The sequence below is a fragment of the Acipenser ruthenus genome, chromosome 21 (assembly GCF_902713425.1).
Source record: "Acipenser ruthenus chromosome 21, fAciRut3.2 maternal haplotype, whole genome shotgun sequence".
Taxonomy (NCBI): domain Eukaryota; kingdom Metazoa; phylum Chordata; class Actinopteri; order Acipenseriformes; family Acipenseridae; genus Acipenser; species Acipenser ruthenus.
The window spans coordinates 1,338,677-1,360,359 of record NC_081209.1 but is presented as its reverse complement, the minus strand read 5'-3'; the positions used below and the strand labels follow the sequence as shown (position 1 = coordinate 1,360,359).

At 39.2% G+C, this 21,683-nt stretch overlaps 2 protein-coding genes and 1 pseudogene across 2 annotated transcripts; 1 reads left to right on the top strand and 2 right to left on the bottom strand.

The window, feature by feature from the left end:
- Positions 1–924: 924 nt before the first annotated feature.
- On the bottom strand, positions 925–1,782 carry LOC117428260 (G-protein coupled receptor 183-like). The gene has a single exon (XM_034047142.3). It carries the CDS (start codon positions 1,780–1,782, stop codon positions 925–927), a length of 858 nt encoding a protein of 285 aa, XP_033903033.3.
- A 14,401-nt stretch (positions 1,783–16,183) lies between these two features.
- Positions 16,184–17,038, bottom strand: LOC117428259 (trace amine-associated receptor 2-like). The gene has a single exon (XM_034047141.3). It carries the CDS (start codon positions 17,036–17,038, stop codon positions 16,184–16,186), a length of 855 nt encoding a protein of 284 aa, XP_033903032.1.
- Positions 17,039–20,314: 3,276 nt separating this feature from the next.
- Positions 20,315–21,447, top strand: LOC117428258 (beta-2 adrenergic receptor-like; annotated as a pseudogene).
- The last annotated feature ends 236 nt before the right edge of the window (positions 21,448–21,683 follow it).

Genomic DNA, 21,683 nt, shown 5'->3' with positions numbered 1-21,683 from the left:
TGTGGCACATGTACTGCTGACAGCACTATACAATCACATGTCTACATATTAAAAATATTCTAATGAAAACGATTTAAACACATCTTAGTGTTTATTATACGTTTTATATACTAGCCTACCGGCTTCACTCTTTCAGAGAATCTTATTTTGTATTGTCCACCTTGTGTACTGAATAGAAGTCCTGATATTGACTTTAAAGTAAGAATTAAGATAAGATAAGGCTTGGGGTACAATTGTGATTTCAGTTTAGGGGTTCTGTGATGCTCCTGGAAGCGTGACTCTTCCTCAGCATTTGGCTCTGGACAAATAGACAACGCGCTTAAAGACACAACAAGGTATATTGAAATCGGTGTTATTAGATTAATTTTAATTCTTAAAACATGTGATTATACTGCGAGGAAACAGCATCAATAATGTGTGAACGTGCCCTATATATTTCTCTTCCACTTTGCCCTGCACGCCAGGCAGTAATGTTGTAGTTGGCTTGTCAACAGATATGCATTTTCAGTTGCTGCATCAAATTACATGGCTCATATCAGCTTTTCACAAATATATTACAATAGTATCCTACATACCTGTATCAACATTTCCAGTAAGTTAATAACAATACAATGGTACTTAATTCAATGCATAGATCTTAACCAGGATTCTACGAGGCAAGTAAAATATGCAGGTACACAGAAAAGCCAACGCATTTCTATAGGACACAAACGGGGAAATCAGTATTTCCACGTCTGGCTAGATCCGTTCCCTTGGTTTGATTTGATAAGGCATTCTCTGGATCAGTTCTGTAACATAAAGAAAAAACAGCTCAATTTAAGGACTTAACCATATTCTAAAAAGCAGGAATATATCGGGATAGTGCTTTGGCAACCGCCTCTTACCAAAATAAATACGTAAATGGTTCAGCCTTTTCCTAAGTTCTCACCTTCTTTTGCATTTCCGGAACACACGACAGACTCTTCTCAGAACAGCCTCCTTAAGGGCAGAACTTCCCATTATGTACAAGGCTGGCGTGCTAATGGGGTTCACTTCGGACAGTACAACGAAAGGGTCAGTCCCACTATTTATAGATATGTATGCATACGGTGACATCATGTTACGCAGTATAGTATTGACAAACACTGGAGTCCAAAGAGCAAGAAAGCAAAATGCCACGACAATAATGAGTCTCAGCGAGGCTTTCTTGTTGTCGGTTTCTGGACCTGGCGGATCTCGTGAAAGTTGATATTTAGCGATAAGATAGAGTTTAAGGTTCAATCCAAGCATTGTAAACGTTATTATTATCTGAAAAGCTAGTGCACCATATGCATTTTGTTGTGTAGCTGCCTCCAAAGTAACGACGTTGTTAATCAGGACTACTAAGTAAACGTAAACCCAACAATAAATGCAAATTCCAATAATTACTGACCTGGTGATGTAGCGACTGTAAATATAAGGGTGACCTATGGCTAAATATCGATCAATCTGTGCGAACAGAACAGTAAACACGTTCACTCCCACACATGAGTTTAATATGCCCAATGTTGAATTCCTTCGTGGATAATATTCCTGCACATCAAAAAGTCCACTGTAATACCAAGCAAAACCCGATATCACGTCGCTGATGCTTGTGTTCAGCATGAAAATGAACCTGTTTTCCGTGCGAAGAGACTTTGTGCAAAGTATAGCTATAACTACCGACCCAGCGACTATAACAATCGTGGTAGCTATTAGTATGTTCAAAATGAAAATGGCAAAATCGCCTGGGCTATCAAAAGCCACTGCAAGGGGGACAGTCATATCTCCTTGTGTCTGGATGATGATAAAGTGAGGTTCTGGTAAGTAGCGTATTGCTATTTATAGTGTTGAGGTAATTTGAGGGTGGTGAAGTAATGGATCTCGCAATAGAGTTCAGTTAAATCCCTGGAACGCAATTAAGAAATGTTTTTGATACTGCAGATCGTGCCCCATATTTCAGTTTGTTAGGTATCTGGAGGTTATTTTCAAAGAAAACGCAAGGTGGCGACTACCTCCCATTTACACAACCAAGAACAGGAAAGTTCACCGAAGAACAGCGTTTTGGACAGAGGTTTCATTTGATAAGGCGCTCTGCAGACTCTGGGTCTGTTTATAAAGCTAAACAAACGAGTAAGCATTTTAGGGTCATTGTGAAAAAATGGGGAGGGGGTAGCTGTGACACTTTCGGGAGGATTTTCAAAGCATTCAATTAAGAAAAAAACACATGTTGAAAGTTCAAAAACTAGAAATAAATCCATCACTTTGTACCGTGAAAGGTTGTATCTTTTACCTTTAAAGCTTTGATACCAGCACTGTGCTTGGCATGGGTGACACGTGACAGAATGGTAAGCAGTGCTTTTTGAACTTTGTCTGCCTCGCATATGTTGTTACATTTAAAAGAAGAAACTAAGCACTGCAAAAATCTCTCATTTTTAGCACGCCCTCTAAAGTAACGACAAGGGTAGTGTAAGAAATAAGGAAAGTCATCTCGTGAACCTTGACAAGCTGCAGCACTGTGTAATGCGAAAGGATCATTTACAATAGTTTGTACTATAACATTAATACAGCGTTTGCTGAAATATTCATCACAATGATATCCAACAGGATTAAAACCAGTCCTAAGAGATCTGACAGCAGCATAGTTTGACATGCCATTGGAACTCGGACGAGCAATCGTTAGCTCGCCCCACATATAGTTATAAAAGGTACTGAATGCATACCAATAATTTATTGGAATGAGTTCATGGAGCTAAAAAATAAAGTTATATACATTTCTAGAAATATTACATTTCTACATTATCTACTGTTGCATAATAATACATGGCAAATGCAAAGATCAGGGCATACTGTAAATATTTTTAAAAGTAGCTTATGTTACATTCTCGTTGCTTTGTGGTTTATTTTTTAACTTTCTTTGAAAATAAATAATTAAATAATAACTTGCTGGTGTCACACTGCGTGTCTATGACACTCAGGGTCCCCTTAAATAAAAATAGTCGTCGACTACGCCACCTGGTTTTAAGCGCCAGGACTAGAATTAATTTCACTTCAGTTCCTAAATGCAGCTAAGAGAAACACAGTACCTCACAACAAAAAAACAGGCTCTTTAGTAATAGATGGGATTTGGACTAGAGGCAACACCAAGGAGAGACAAACAAAACTAGGTACAGTTAAAACAAGGTTGCTTTATAAAATATTTATTTTTTTAAAAGTTTAGTAGGAATTTGATAATGGAAAAAAATAACAAAAAATAATAATAACCCAAACACCCACTGAATGGCTAGGGTGTGAAAGTATCAAAATAAAATAGAAAAACATGTATATGGGCCAGAGCAGCTTCTATCTCCCATTGTCCATAATGTAATACAATGTGATATATCACCAAGAGTCTTGTTCTCTTTAAGTCATGCATCTGTGATCATATTGTGCACATCAGCACAGCGCTGATACAGGTTCCCTTCACCTCTGATACGGATTTGAGTGTGCAGCTAATAAATGTTTCACCATTGAATATCAATACACTCGCAAAAGTCACCATTTTGATTGATGTGTTTAAGTCTGTCCCATTATCAGATGTTCCTCGCTTTGCAAATATCCAGTACTGCAGCTGAGAGAAGCTTCTCAGCATTGCGAAGACTAAAGAACTTCCTAAGATCAAGAACCAAGAATGTTTGAACAAGGCGATGCTGTAGCACTGATCAAGAGAACATGACTAACATTGCTAAGGAGTTTAATTCAGTTCATTACAGACGCAGTCAGTATTGTGGTACATTTAAGCGAGTCTGTCAGATACTTCATTTAAGCAATAGACCCAAAAGAAGAGCACTTTACTTCAGCTACCTCCTACATAACGAATATGGTTTGTTTTTATCTACCTCTTAAAACAATGTAAAACAATACCTGTACTTGGAACTTTTAATGTTTCATTAGGAGTTGAGTACACGTTCGTGCATTTGTGTAAATGTAAGTTACCATTAGGTGCTAAAATGTATTAGCGAAAGTATTAGCGTTTCGCCTCCTATGATATAAACACCTGTTTGTTTGTAAACCTGCTTAAAAGTGTATGTTTCATTTTTAGATATTTGAGTTTGGACAAATACACATTACCTTAATTAGATCCATTCGTAATCTAAAATGTCAGTTGTGTGTATATATATAGCAATGTCGTTTATGGAATAGCCTGTGAAAAATGTGATGAAACCAAATATGTTGGAGAGACTGGAACTACTTTATATAAAAGAATTCAGAACCACCTTTCATTAATTAGAAATAAAAAAAATGAATGAACCGATAGTACAGCACTTCACCAGTCAGGGACATGACATAAATGATGTAAAGTTTGTAGTATTAGAACAGCTCAAATTAGACAATGCGACATATAGAAGAATAAAAGAAAGTAAATGGATAAATAGACTGAACACGATTATGCCAGCGGGACTCAACAGAAAAGAATGAACTAATTAACTTCAATAAATATATAACATTTAAATAAATAAACAAAATTCATTCAAAAGTAGTGCATGCTGATGCGCTGGGGAGGCCAAATCTAGACTGATCCTCAGAGCCAGCATTGCATGATATAATAAAAATATAAGTTTATATAAAGTAGTGTTAATTAGAATTAATACAGATTCAAAGATAGAAGTAAAAATGATGTCACAATATATAGAACACCATTACATCATGTAAGAATAAATCATGGATTTGAATGTAAACAATAACAAATAGTTGTCATGCCGTCAAAAACCTATAAATACCTCCAATGTTTTGATTCAAACACAGGCTCCCTTGAGAAAGATATGTACAACATATCGAAACGTTGGGCAGCTGGCTCTTTGAGCTAAAATATATATATATAGTTTTGTTTATGTATTTGGATGGCTCAGGACATCTTTCTCATCTCTTAATCTACCTCGAAGTTATTTTCGTTCAAAACACTAGGTGGCATCTTTGCCACATGTTTTTTTTCTTGATGGCGCTTTTTGTACATCCCACCTATTTTGTTATAATGAATCCCATGTCTAGAGCACGTTGCTGCAGTACTGCCTGCGCATAGCAACCAGAATAAAAGAAAAGCGGGACTTTACGCACCTTAAGTTAGAAAAAGAAAGCCGTTTATAAAGGCGTCACTGATTCAGATAGGGTTGTTTTTATAATCACAGTTTTCCATGTTTCTTCATAAACTTTATTTAGTTTTCGGAGCAGATTCAAATAAAGACAGCATGCATCAGATCTAAAACTAAAAAAATAAAGATCCAGAACACTGGGGTACAGCCAAATGTGCGGAGGAATAACGTGGGGATATTTGACTTTATAGGATGACATCTTTATAACTATTGGTAAAGCCCAAGGGTATCAAATTGGGTTCTTACCTTCTTTTACATTTGTGGCAGAGTTTCCACCAGACACTTCTAAGAACAGCTTCCTTAAGAGCAGAACCTCCCATTTTGTACAAGGCTGGCGTGCTAATGGGTTTTGCTCGGGACAGTGCAACGAAAGGGAATTGGTTCAGAATTATGTCTTCTTTGCATTTTAATTAAATGGGAGGTGATTCATTAAAGTTTCGTTTTGAAAAAGCAACATTCAGAAAGTTTTGTGTTTTTTTGGGCATAAATTAAGAGTTCTTTAAATGTGGACCGCCTTCAAAGCAACCTAATTTGAATTAAAGCCGTCTGCTTTGATAACAGAATGAAACAGCAGGCTTTGCATGAAGCACGCAAATGATAAATGATCCACAAGTTGTAGATTCAGAGGTCGGTACTTTAATAGAGCAGAGATTCCACAATGTACAAAGTTATATTATTTTCACAGAACATCTGAACATAAGGTAAAGTAGGGTGTACCATGAGGGGTGAAAAGAGAGATAGACCCATTTCAAAACTGATATTTGAATATAATGTATTTAAAGAAAAATATAACACGCTCCCCGCCGTACTCCTATCAAAGTCGTGTGCAACCCCGAAACTATATATTCTCCAGGAGTAAATAACGATTGCCCGCAACATGTGTTACCCATTTACCTCAGCCAGCACCTTTCTTATTCCAAGAAGGATTTCCACAGATAAATGAAAACATGCGCACTTAACATTGTTCACGAAAAGAAGAGAATTGAGGAATGTGCACAAAGCAAAAACTGAAATGTATTTATTTAAAAGAAAATGTCAAACAAAGGGAATATCATTTGATTCCTCGTGTGTGGCACATGTACTGCTGACAGCACTATACAATCACATGTCTACATATTAAAAATATTCTAATGAAACCGATTTAAACACATCTTAGTGTTTATTATACGTTTTATATACTAGCCTACCGGCTTCACTCTTTCAGAGAATCTTATTTTGTATTGTCCACCTTGTGTACTGAATAGAAGTCCTGATATTGACTTTAAAGTAAGAATTAAGATAAGATAAGGCTTGGGGTACAATTGTGATTTCAGTTTAGGGGTTCTGTGATGCTCCTGGAAGCCTGACTGTTCCTCAGCATTTGGCTCTGGACAAATAGACAACGCGCTGAAAGACACAACAAGGTATATTGAAATCGGTGTTATTAGATTATTTTAAATTCTTAAAACATGTGATTATACTGCGAGGAAACAGCATCAATAATGTGTCAACGTGCCCTATATATTTCTCTTCCACTTTGCCCTGCACGCCAGGCAGTAATGTTGTAGTTGGCTTGTCAACAGATATGCATTTTCAGTTGCTGCATGACATTACATGGCTCATATCAGCTTTTCAATATATAGTAGAAAGTCATCTCGTGAACCTTGACAAGCTGCAGCACTGTGTAATGCGAAAGGATCATTTACAAAAGTTTGTACTATAACATTAAAACAGCGTTTGCTGAAATATTCATCACAATGATATCCAACAGGATTAAAACCAGTCCTAAGAGATCTGACAGCAGCATAGTTTGACCTGCCATTGGAACACGGACTTTATTTTGAAAATAATTATTTTTTAATGTTACCATAATGTACTTTCTAAACTGTCAAATACTATGGACTCGCGACAGGAAAGTTAGATATGACATCTAAGAAAAATGTCGAGTATTAGATTAAAGCATGACAATGCGCTGCAGGTGTGTGGTTTGCCTTTAGGTACTCCTGGGGTAAATTCCCAAAGCCTTTTCCAAGGGAGCAATCGTTAACTCGCCCCACATATAGTTATAAAAGGTATTGAATGCATACCAATAATTTATTGGAATGAGTTATTGGAACAAAAAAAAAGTAATATACATTTCTTGAAATACACACGCACGCACACGCACACGCACGCACACGCACACGCACACGCACACGCACACGCACGCGCGCGCACACACACACACACACACACACACACAACAAATAACTTTATTAATCAAATATCTGTTTACTTGTCACAGTTACTTATAGTTTAACTGGACAGTGTCAGGTATTTGAATGAAGCAATAGTACTGATAGGCTGTGTCGGGCTGACTCGGCAGTTGCAGAGACTGGGCTGGTCGGTTCGCTGGTTTTAATGGATAATAAAATACGTTTGGACCATCTGTGTCTTTATTTAGTATGTGCTGTGCAATAAGTGTGACCCGAGCTTTCATTATGCCAAGTTAAAATGAAAAACCCGGTACTTGCGCGGATTTATTTTAAATTTGATTCACAGTTGATGTGGCGAACTGGCAGCGGGCATCTGATAGAAGCACGCTAGAGCTGATTGGTTGATGGTACTGCATCGTAATATATATTATATGTTATTCACCCACCACCCAGTGTTTGAATAGAAACAGTGACTTGTGAATCGGGTTTGTGGAATCACAGGTTGTCTGATGAGCTGTCCATGGTGCTGAAATGCAGGATCTTGGCATTCCAGTGTTCAATCTTGCATGCACAATTCCGTACCACAAGAAGCTGACTGAGCCCTCCAGGTCTTTGCTTCACCAATACTCTATTATTGAACCAATGAAGTTCCCTCCATGTCTTAAGCATTATTTACCCATACCAACACAACCTGGAGGATTCCGGACCTCAAGGATCAGATTTGGGCAGCCATGTGGTAATGGTGTCTTGTGTATGATTTCCCTTTTAATATGATCCCTTCTTCAGGTCAGAAGTGGAAACCGAACTTCTCGCTTACAGGTCAGTGTAACCTCAGAAAAAAATTCGGTTTGCACTTCGCTTTGTACAAATTCACTTGATCCGGTACATAAAAAACAAAAAACAAAAAAAAAAACATGTATATGGGCCAGAGCAGCTTCTACTCCCATTGTCCATAATGTAATACAATGTGATATATCACCAAGAGTCGTGTTCTCTTGAAGTCATGCTGCTGTGCTCATATTTAGGGCTCTGGACTTTTGACCGGAGGGTCCTGGGTTCAATCCCAGGTGGGGGACACTGCTGCTGTACTCTTGAGCAAGGTACTTTACCTAGATTGCTCCAGTAAAAACCCAACTGTATAAATGGGGAATTGTATGTAAAAAATAATGTGATAGCTTGGAACAATTTTAACTCGCCCTGGATAAGGGCGTCTGCTAAGAAATAAATAAATAAATAAATAAATAAATAAATAAATAAATAAATAAATAATAATAATAATAATAATAATAATAATAATAATAATAATAATAATAATAATGCAGACCCACGTAATCCAGTCCAAGGAATTGTTCATTTTATTTTACAATACACATATAGTTTATGTTGTGCCCTAGAAAATACTAAGTATTACAATGTTTAGGGTTAAAAACTTGAAGTGAATGTCCTTTAAATAGTTAAAATAGCTCAAACTTCCATGCACTGTTTATCATGCTAGTTTGGTTGCATTTGCTATACTAGAGTTAGACATAAAAAGATACACTGTAATGGAGCACTGTGCCTTTAAGAAATGAATCATTTTGATATAAAGCAGGTGAAAGGTCGGACATGAGAACTGGAGTAAAAGAAAGTGCACGTGAGTGTTAACAGAGACCGCAAAAGAAAGATAAAGAAAAGAAAATACATCTAAAATGCAAAAGCTGCACCATCACTGAAAGGGACACTGCTGCAAAGTTACCTCGAACCGAGGCAAAATACAATTGCAACAAAGAGAAAAAAACGGACCTGAGTGTTTGTTTTTCAGGGTGCAATATTTAGACACGCGTTATAAGTTTAAATCCCTAAATATGTGTAAAATCTGATCTATAAGACATGTGTTTTACAGTATGCAGAATACCCAGTACATTGATACACCATCCAATACAAACATGTAAGCAAAATACAAAACCATATATTGTTCATTTGATACGCATCGTGTTTACAGATTCATAACCTGCTTTCTGTGCCTGCTCTACAGACACACTTCCGATCTAATCCGGGTTCGTGTAACGCAAACTGTTACTGTGAAAGCACGCCGCGACGCGAGGCTCTTCCGTGTATGACTGCAGTGCTATTTCCCGCGGCATCGGGCTTGGTCCTTGGCGTTGTAGGGGAAGGCTTGACCTGGCAGATCGTGCCAGCTCCGTTATCTCCACGAAGTAATGAAATCCCGTGTACGTGTGATGTTTTAGCATCCACGTTGAAACCGAGCAACCTGTTCAGGTTATAATCTCAATGCTGTCACCAATACAACTATGTTGCTTATAAATTCCAGTGTGACGTGTTGCATGATACCACCCACCCTGTTCGTCATCATTGCATGCAGCAGTGACGCCGTTCCAATGCAGACTCAACAGAAGGCGCGCGCTTTAATTGCTGCTCAGCGGATCTTTGCTAATCCCCGTCAACCCCAATTCCCTACAGACACGCCCCTTTTATTTACTAGTAATAGCTTTACAAGTCCATTGCAGTAGCATTTCGTACGGGCTACTTGATGTGATGGACACGGTGCTACCTGTTTCTTGCTTGAGTTTAGCTACGTCTATTATCCTTATAAATGTGACTGGCTTTGTCGTTATTCTGAGGAACCTGCTGTACTGTCGAAATCGAAATATATTCGTGTACATGATAAGCAGCTGTGTATGCGGCGCCTGCACGGTCGCGTCGTGGTATTGCTTCCTCTGTATTGAACTACGCGGTATTGATTTAGCTACAAACACAAAACGAAACATATTCAATGCCTTTACAAGGATATCTTGCTTAACAATTGTAGCGGCTCAGGCAGACCGCTGCCATTTTGGAAGCGAACCTCTGAGATACCGCCAAAGAATAACGCCGTTAAAAACAATGTTTATTGTGGTGTGCCTCTGGACAATGCCGTTAGCAGTGTTTGCAGTTCAGACCACAGTAACTCACGGTACCCTCTTGAAAATAGAATGCATAGCTGCTCCGGTCTGCAGTGTGATTACCTTCTTAATTATGATAGTGTTGAACATCAAGCTGCTAATGATTGTTAATACAAAGGCCAAGAGAAGGGTAAGCACAAATCAAAACTCCCTGATACTAATAGCGATAGTTTCAGCCTGGGTTGTTCTCATTTGGTCCCCTCAGCTTTTCTGCACAGTTGTCCTGTGTTTCAAAGAAGCACCGTTTCAGTTGATGAGACCCGAAACGGTGCCGCTGTCCGCATTTCTGCTGCCAGTGTTGAGCGCTGGGATTACGCCAGTGCTGTACGTTAGATGGTGCTCACAGCTTGCAAAAGCCAGCTCTGTGAAAACCATGCACCAGCTTCACAGGCGAGAAAGGTAAGTGCCGTATAGAGTGGCTCCAAAGCTGCTAAATTTACCGGTACATCTGGGGGTAGCTGTATTTTTTTTAGAGCCATCAGCATGATACAGTGCATCTCTGATTAATCTGTGTTACACTTCACACACATTGCGTGTTTTTGTTTTTTTGTTTTTTTACACACAGTTGAACGCACTAATCGTTTGTCTATGACTTGAAACCCTACAAACCCACTTTGTAATATACGTAATGTTAACAATACTGTATTTTAGTACCATATTTCCACATGTCGTTTTGCATTTTTTAAATCACTAAAATTATTATTAACATTACTAAATACCAAAATAAAAGTGTATGTCATGTTGACATCTTCGTGTTTATTACGGCAACAACGCAGCGGATGCGTCTCATCTAACTCTTTACGCCTTGTTGTACGCTTTCTTTTTCGTTGAGTTTGCTATCATTTGATAGATACAGAATCGTTATTTAGAGAGAAGTTTGAATCGCTTACTGTAAGGACCGCCGTCTTTCTTGGTCCCATTGGAAATTCGATGTAAGTCTTAAGCACGGCTCTGTCGATTAAATAAACACATTGATTCATACTGACAAGCTGTAACAGGTTTTTTTGTTTTTTTACAGTATCAATCCTGAAACTGGAGAACGTTTGACGAAGTTAAGACTGGACCACACCTTTGATATTTGATGATAATCTAAACACTGCCTGTGTGTTGCTTATTTGTATTATGTGTGTGTGTGTATATATATATTCTTTTAAGGAGCAACTCTGTCATCTATTTTACATTTGTGTGTACAATGTAAACCAAATGCTGAAGAATTAAACATACATCTCATATAAAGTATATGTGTGTGTGCGTGTGTGTGTGTGTGCGTGTGCGTGTGTGCGTGTGCGCGTGTGTGTGCGCGCGCGCGCCCGTGTTTTGTGTTTCTGATGTGTAGTCTAGTCTCAAACAATTTAAATTGTGTTTAAAACATGTTGCACAAACTTATGTTTAATTCGCAAACATTTGGTTTGGGGGGGGGGGGGGGGGTGTCTCTCTTAATTGAAAATAGCAGTGAATATCGACACATCCACTCTTTCATATGCACCCCGCTGGCTCTCCTCCCAAGGGAAGCATGTGGAAGGGTATTTAAATTCAGCGCGGTTTAGGTGGGCAAGAGGACCACGAAGGATCATCTGAAATCAACCAAGGATCTATTTACCACAAACGACAGGGTCGGATAGGCCGTATTATATTTTATGAACAATAAAGTATCACATACACTGAACACAGTCATGTTGAGGTACTCGAGGGACTTGCACAGTCGCTGTTTATTTACCCGTGTGTAGCAACAACGGTGACTTTTAAGTGAACTGTGCGTCTTCACTGCCCTTTACATCACTGCGCATGAGTAAAGTAATGACGTTCCAAGAATCCCTTCAAACATGGCAGGCAGGTCACAGGAGGAGCCGGCAACGAACTAGTCTAGATTCCAGGCAACCTCAGAACTTCCACTCCATTTGTTCCAACCATGTTATTACTGACAATTAACCTCTGTAGACCAAGTCCTAAAGTACCCTAGTTTATCAATTCATTATAGTCATTACACCTCGGAGTTGCCTGCCCTTGTAGGCTGTAACTTCATTTTTTCCCACAGTCGTTCGCAGGCTGGGGTACCCTAAACCAGTGGTTTTGAACCCCTGGTTAATAATAATAATAATAATAATAATAATAATAACAACAACAACAACAACAACAACAACAATAACAATAATAATAATAATAATAATAATAATAATAATAATAATAATAATAATAATAATAATAATGTTATTGCTGGGATTATTGCTCTCAAACTGACTGAACCAAACATTGGCACACATGATCCTAGTGTGGTTGTCTTTAAACGTTGTTAAAGGGAAGTTGCTGCAATAAAAAAAGGCTACTAACTCCTATGGAACACATATAGTAACCCATGTATGGAGTAGTGGTTAGGGCTCTGGACTCTTGACCGGAGGGTTGTGGGTTCAATCCCCAGTGGGGAACACTGCTGCTGTACCCTTGATCAAGGTACTTTACCTAAATTGCTCCAGTAAAAACCCAACTGTATAAATGGGTAATTATATGTAAACATAATGTGATATCTTGTAACAATTGTAAGTCGCCCTGGATAAGGGCGTCTGCTAAGAAACAAATAATAATAATAATATCAAAAAATGGCATTGCCTGTGACCTTTGACCTCTCCTAAAGGTCAAATGTAAAACTGGCTTATAACTCCTGAGAGAGTGCAGATAGGTCATGGTTACTACAGAACACATATAGTAACCCATGTACGCATTCTGCATTATTTGTTAAAGTGTTTTGTGCTGGTACTAGTAATGGTACTGGTACTGGAAGCCGTAAAGTTGCTGGCAACTCTATTTATTTATTTATTTATTTATTTATTTATTTATTTATTTATTTATTAGCAGACGCCCTTCTCCAGAGTGACTTACAGTTGTTACAAAATATCACAATACAAAATATCACATTATAAAATATCACAATACAAAATATCACATTACAGATAAGAGCAGTTACAAAAAAACAAACAATACATTCAGTAATAAATAACAGCACATACAAATGTGAGAAAATAAAAAAAAATACAGTAAATGATTATGTTTGGGAGCGATTACCACTAAGAGCAGTTACATACAGCTACCGGAAGAGTAAAATCAAGTACAAGATACAGAAAATGTAATTATGATTGAGAGCAGTTCTAGAATACAGCGAGGTATGGAGCAGTTCAAGTGCAAGAACAAGATGATGCAAGTACTGATACAACTGGGTGCAACATAGCCCAGTATAGTCGAGAGTTGTGAGGTTTACAGATGCTGTCTGAACAGGTGTAACATACCCCCTAGGCTGCAAAAACCCGTTTTTAATAAACGACAGGCCACGTCATCACACGCTACTAAGCCATAGAGCAAAGGCGTCCCTCCACCTCACGGTTAATTGGAAATCATTAACGAGTTCAGGGACTGGGTGGAGGTTTAATTGGATGAGACAAACATTTAAGATAAGGACTGGAACAAACACCAGGACTGGAAGGGACAACCTTGGCCACCTCTGCTGTAAGCCTGATCGCCGGTGTACAGAGACGCCCGATATCCGGAGCCCTCCCTCCACCTGTAAGCCAGTCTTAATCACTTAATCAGCTGATTAGTTAACGACCCTCGAGGACCGGATTTGCGCACCCTGGCGCACTGTTGTGTGTAAAGTATAACGAGATCCTGAAAGTAAGGGACAGATAGTGGGAAGTCGTAAGACTGCAGTATATTCCCAGTTTTATAGAGCATGTATATGATATATTTCTTGCATATTTGTATTTAAGAAATGGCTGAAGAAAGTCGTGTGGTGCGGAATGAAACACAAACCACAGACTCTACTTGGTAGTGTTGGATTTGATGTAGCAGTGACAGTACAGTGCATGCGGATTCTTATCCAGTTCTGTTAAGGAAGCGCGTTTCCTTTTGCACTAAAGGGGCTCGCTTTATTATTCCCAGCTGTTCACCAGGTCACTTGTGTAACACCTCTGTTCTGACCACTAGGTTGTGCCACTTTGTTATACTGGATTACAATAAATAAAAACCAGTGCTGACTGTTTGACAAGTGATAACATTAAGAAAGTACCTCTTTAACACAGACACAACGCTCTGCGTTCTCTCTTTTCCTTTGCCCCGTCCATCAAATCTGTTTTGTTCTTGGATATATTCCTCGAGGTTTTCATACCTTTTACAAGATCATTCCTATCGATTTAATTCACTCTCCAAGAAATCTTAAAATAAATGATGATGGTCCTAAGTACAAGACTAGCACTATAAACCACCTAAGCTGTACCCTCAAGACCCAGTTAAATCACCCTTATTATGAATGACTTCTTTGGTAAGGCACCGAGTAAAACAAATAGTCTGTATACAGTATATATAAAAGATCTAAGCAGGAGCCATTAAATAAGTAAATAGGAGAGTGTAATATTTAAACACGAGTGTGTAAAAATTAAACATGAGTGTTCACTTTTTTAGTGTACGTACAGACATGCGCACGCACGCACCCGCGCTCATGGGTATATACGGCTTCAAAGTTGTCCCTCTTCCTTTGAGATGGAGAGCTGATGGAATGAGAACAATACAATGAACCGAAATGAATTATATTCATGAGGGTGGAGGGTTACAATACTTTTAATATAGTGACGTGCAAACTTGTAATACAATATCACATACATAACGACATCATTTAGTATCAATTATAAATTGTCATTGAGCAATAGCATTGTACAGTGTTCAGCGCTACAGATTAGTGGACTCTATACTCAGAAGTGTCGGTATTTCAGTGTTGTGGTAAACATTTTTCCCAACTTTTTTTTCTGTGCAGTTTGTCGGGAAATCCAAGCGATACTCAAACAAAATCCCCTAAAATAGGGGAATTCGGTTAGCACACATTCCTCCGTATATCCTTCGGTACAATCAGTCCATTCAGGATTCAATCACTGAAAATAAAATGTATATCAACAGGTAGATTGCCTTCAGCAAAAGCGATGAACTACGATTCAACAGCTTCCAAAGGGTAGGCCAACGGGAACCGGCTGAAAACGAACTTGGCCAAAGTGACCAAAGGGGATATAGGCTACCATATGTGTGTGTGTGTGTGTGTGTGTGTGTGTGTGTGTGTGTGTGTGTGTGTGTGCGTGTGTGTGTGTGTGTGTGTGTGAGTGTGTGTGCGTGTGTGTGTTTTAAACAGATCAACACATTTGTGCTATCCACATTCAAACACCAGACTACTGGAACAATAGCGCATTAGCGGACTTGCATCTGAAAAGTGTGTAACACGATAGAATGCACAGGCCAGTTCTAGAACGCTAGTTTGTGTCCAGTTCGGTGCTCTGTGATTTGCATACTACATTAACCGCGGTTTCATTGGATTCTGATGATCGCTCCCCCGTTTCTGGATTCACTCTGCAGAAAAAAAAACAGAGAAGGAAAGAAAACAAAGATGTCACAATTAATATAGTTTTTTTTTTTCGTCATACTTTCGTTAACAGCGATCCATTTCTAAAAGCATTGACATGCGATACATAGATTATAACAGCAGTATCGTTTTAATGACACCCCACACTAGTTCAGAGATTGATGCTGTAGGTTGCTGGGTGTCATCAGTCCTCAGTTCCATCAAGATTTCATAAATAGCATACCCACAGACATTTAATATACACGATTTAGAACATATTCTTAAACATGCATGAGCAGGAAAGGTATAGGGCTTTGACAAGTGAAGTGGGTGTATTGATATTGCCAGTGCTGCTTTCATGGGGTATTATTATTATTATTATTATTATTATTATTATTATTATTATTATTATTATTATTATTATTATTATTATTATGTTTGGATTACTTTTCTATGGTAGCTCGTTTTTAAACCAGGCTAATGGAACAAATCACAGGAACACAGAACTTAAAAAAAGAAAAACAACTGAACGTCAAAAGACAAACGACCCCAACGCAACTCAATGAAGGTGTCTTACCTCCGGTTTTTACAGCACGGTTTCCACACCTTGCTGAACAGCGTCGCCCTTAACGGAGCACAACCCCGAATGTACAAGAGCGGCGTGATCAAAGCGTTCACTCGCGGTAGAGTTCGAATCGCATCCGTCCCTTCGTTCTTAAAAGCGTAACATCTGGTGCCAGAAATGTTGCATATGATTATGTGAATGAATATAGGTAACCATGCAATGAGGAAAAAAACAGCCACCACAACAATGAGATATATTGAAGCCCGCTTGCTTTCTCTCTCGGCCGAAGGGGGGTCCCTTTCAAGGTGAAACTTGGCTATTATGAACAATTTAATGTTGAGACCTATCATGATTATAACTGTGAACAAGTTAGCCACAAAGGTACCTATACCGGTGATTGCACTGGCAGTACCGATCGGAACCAGGTTATTCACCCCGACGATGAAGAAAGCATACACCCAGCAAAACAAGATGACAACAGCAGTCCGGTTTCGAGTCATTCTTTGCGAGTATTTGAAAGGTGAAATGACAGCGTGGTATCGATCTGCTTGAGCTGCCAGAGTCGCCATGTAGGAGAGTCCGAGAAACGTAGGCCCTATGTAATACGTTCTATTAGGAGATGCATAGTTGTCTTGGATGTCAAGAACGCCAACGTAGTAGTAAGTAAATCCTGAACAGACGTCGCTTATACAAGTACTCAGCATGTACAAACAACGATTCTCGTTTCTTAGCGACTTGTTCATCGCAATAGATGTAAACACCGAAGTGTTTAAAAAGACCATTCCGGTAGCCAGGAAAATATTAAAAAGAAAAAGCAACACGTTGCCGAATCCATCCAGAGGAAGCACCGGCGAAAGAGCCATTGTGCCTCTTACTGTCTTCTGAGGCGAGGTAAACCACCCGCTCCCCCGCAGCTCCTTATAAAACTGGGGGCCAATCACAAGTGTCAGGGATATGCCTCCACTTTGGACGACACTTGACAATGAACGCCTGGAGAGTTCAAATCACTGGAGTGCAATTACGAGATTGGCTTCACACTGCACCTCAACCCGTGTCAGCAGTACCGTCCAGGAGACCATGCCTGCCTTTCAAGGAACGCGGGCTGCTCGCTCTGCACACGGGGTGAATGAATGTCTTACCCCCTCCCAGAATATGTAGCACTATCAGCAACACACTGTACGCTTCGGCTATTAAAATGGAAAACTAAAGACATGTGACGTACTTCACTTGAACTCATTCATGTGGTCTACTGATTTTCTTCAATACTATGTGCATGCTTGTGTGCGTGTATGCGTGCATGCATGTACGTATGGATGTAGTTTTGGATTCAAAGTTAGTATTTTGTATTTATTATTCCTACTGTTAACTAGTCTTTCTTGTAACTCATTTTTACTTTTCATGAAATGTGTTTATTTTGTGCCCCTAAAGTACATTCTCAGAAAATGTAAATAAACACCAATATATGATTTATGTTTAACAGTGTAATATCCCTTATGTAAATTATTATTATTATTATTACTATTATTATTATTATTATTATTATTATTATTATTATTATTATTATTATCATCATCTAATAACTGATCAGCCAGCCGACCTGATTGAAATCAGTCGATTGAAGGGGACGTTATCAAGCTAAACCATCCCATAGTAATGAGCCAGTAGTACCTACTAGCCTACTAACCCCTAAATCTACCCCCTACCCCTAAACCTAATGTCTACAACTAACCTCATACCCCTAACCCCTAAAACCTAACTGTGTTACTATTAAAGTAATTTTTACTATTATTTCAACACCGCTTTTTAGCGCCCTCTAGCGGTTACTACATCTGACGTCCATTAACGCGCTCGATCCGGACCTGCTCTACCTGTTGGGAGGCTAGTAGGTACCTTCAGGCCCATTCCTATGGGGTGATTTATCCTTGATAACGTCCCATTCAATCGACTGATCTCAATCAGATCGGGTGTTAATACAAGAAGCACAGATATGCGTCTGTCTATAGTTACCACTCCAGTATATAGTCACTATATTGAGGGGATATGATATGCAGTTTGCAATGTGTGTGTGTGTGTGCGTGCGTGCGTGCCTGCGTGTGTGTGCGTGCGTTCGTGCGTGCGTGCGTGTAGACACATAATACAAATAGTCCAATGCTCAAGCTCCCCTGTATCTAATAGGCATGTTCAATGATAACTGTGGGGATGGATCTTTCAAAGGGCATCTTTCTTGTCCACCTCACATACCCTTCTCTTAGCAACATTAATAGCACTATTAGCAGGTGTTTGTTGTGAAGCGAATGGCATGGTAACTGACATGCGAAACATCGCACCATACCTCCTCGCATTCTCTGCTCCTGCCATGATAAACTCTGAACGGGGGGGGGTTGCATGCTTTGTCCGTCTATGCAAATCTGGGGTGGCAAATTGATTGAGGTGAAGATTAAAAAAAAAGAAAGTAAAACCAAAAGTCAAATAGATGTTAATAATAAAAAACATTCACAATTGTAATAATAATAGAAATATATAATGTCACTTTCTAGGGTACCCACCAGAGCCCACAAGGTGGTGCTATGGGACCTCCTGCTGCGGCTCTTAATCAAAATAGGAGATGCTCGAAAACGGGAGTGCGATGCTTTATAAATTCACATGGACTTCATACAGTTATCGCGGTATCATCTTCTGAAAGGGGTCACGAATGTTCTGAGAGCATCACAACATCGCGACGCATTTGAGGGGAAACGGGGGTGCGGGTGACAATAAACAGCAATGCAAATCAAAACCACGATGCAGACACCTGACATAACTTTGGGCTGTGGTATTGGGGTTTGAAATATAACTGACGAGAAGAAGCTCAGTGGTGTAAATATTAGAGCACAGCTGCAATTTATATGCCATAGTTTCGTTTTTTTCGTTTTATTTTTAATCTGTCAAAAACCAGGATTCGGTAAGCCCTTTGACATCAATAAGACTGATCTAAATTAGATTTTAGTTGTAGTGAGTTTTGGAAACCCTTTGATATTTACAGCTGCACAATAACATGTTGCAAATGCTTAGCCTGCTGCATGCCTTCTGTTTTAAATAGCTAAGGGTGCATTACTCCTGCACGCGGACTAATTTACTGACATACATTTACAATAAACAATGCAATCATAGCATGTTGATATGACAACGTCAGGGAAATAAACGGTGCTGCAATACTCGTGGCTACCACTGATGAACTCATCACCAGTGTCACGGGAACGTATTCAAACACTTTTTTTTCGGAGGAAGCATGAGACGAGAGACCCCACCTCATATTAAATTCTGACAGAGACCAAGTCCCCTTGCTCATTACTAAAATAACGACGAATCACGTCGAGCTACCAACTGACAGAGTTAACGGTGTTCAAACTACAAACACAAGCGGGTTTTCGCAACTCCTCCAAGTTTTGAAAACCTTCGGGATACCAATATGCTATAGAGTTTGATGGATCACAAACATTCTTAAAACGTCCCTTCATATGACATTTTGGGACCGACGCATTGATGAGGAGAGCCTATGAACCTCTTCAACTTATTCTGACTGATTGACTTAATAAAGTCTAAATAGTCTACCGCTGGAACTGGCATCAGTCTAGTACCAGTCTCCATCACAAGGACGCTCTTAGATACCATAAGTTTCATTTATAGTATTCGTTATTTATTGCATTAAATATTGGAGGCCTAAATAGATTAAAAAGACAGACTGTAACAAAAACAAAGCAGCTAAAATCAGAGTATGTATGCCTATAATGAAGCTGCCACTGGCAAGGCAAATGCATATCATTGTTTTACCTCTGTTTGCATGCATATGGAAGAGGCTGCTCACAGCGACCTGGAGCTGTGGAGATATCGACTGTTTTTATGCATAAGAACACTCCTTATTTATAACATCCAGGCGATCCGTTGTTCCCGTGATTCTGTTCAACAGCATCCTATACAGTTCTGCATTTTAAAAAAAAAATAAGAAAGTGGAAATTGATCGATCACGATGACGTGCAGATGTGTTAATTAGTCTCATAAGGGCCATGTTGTCACTGCCCATTGCTAAGGTGGTTTAAGACACGTATAAAAGTTGTGTGTAGCTCCTAACACATTCTCAAGAAATCTGGAGGAAGGGCGACATGGTTCCTTTAGCGGTCGCGTTTAATAGCTTTGGAAACGCTCTCTTGCTTTTGTTTAATGGTGCCTTAGCCACCGTGATCGTGATCATTAATGTGTCGGTTTTCATTTCCATCGTAATAACCAAATCCCTGCGAACCGAGAACAGGTTCATTTACATGATGAGCACATGCATTAGTGACATCGGGACGGGGGTTTCGTGGTACTATGTTGGTATTTTTGATGTTGATGATACCGTAAGTGGAAAAAAACACGACGTATTTCATTTCTTCAAACTTCTTAGGGCTGTCTTACCTGGTCATCCTAGCGGCTCAGGCGGACAGGTACCACGCCGTAGTGTCCCCTTTTCAATACAGCAGGAGAATGACTCCAATGAAAACCGTGCTGGTTGTGTGTTGTCTTTGAGTTTATGCCTACGCCCACGTGGCTGCACTAAACTTGGTTACTTCAGCAACCGCCGCAAAGATCAGCTCGATCGGCACGTTCGTGTGCAATGTGATCACGCTGGTGATCATGTTAGGACTGCAGTGTGGAGTAGTGGTTAGGGCTCTGGACTCTTGACCGGAGGGTTGTGGGTTCAATCCCCAGTGGGGGACACTGCTGTTGTACCCTTGAGCAAGGTACTTTACCTAGATTGCTCCAGTAAAAACCCAACTGTATAAATGGGTAATTGTATGTAAAATAATGTTATATCTGTATAATGTGAAATAATGTATAATGTGATATCTTGTAACAATTGTAAGTCGCCCTGGATAAGGGCGTCTGCTAAGAAATAAATAATAATAATAATAATAATAATAATAATATTAAACTGTATCTGATTGCAAAGTACCAGCTCAGCCGGGAGCCCTCTTCAGCAGAGCGGGAGCACCGGAGGGGGTCTCTTCATCTCATAATAATCGTGGCTGGGTGCTTTCTCTTGTTTTGGACGCCGGTTTTTACGTACATTATAATTTGCGATTTCGCGACAACACACTGTTACGCATTTGAAAACCGTGCCACAGACCCGCTGAGAATTCTACCCCGAGTGAACTCTGCGCTCACCCCCTTTCTGTACGTGAGAGGCTGCGCTCCTTTAAAGCAAGCGCTGCTTGGCAGGGTCTGGAAATGTCGCGCCAGCTCTTCTGTAAGGTGAGAGTTGCGTGTATATATATATATATATATATATATATATATATATATATATATATATATATATATATATATATATAACATTATGGAATAATCTGCTTCTGGGAAGCTGCATTGGCTCGCTTATTGTTTTTGAATCAAGATTGAAAACATATTTTTATAAAATAGCTTTTTTCATCTTAGTTTTTCTTATCTTACAATGTTTTTATCTCTTTTTTAAATGTATTTTTTGTATTGCTT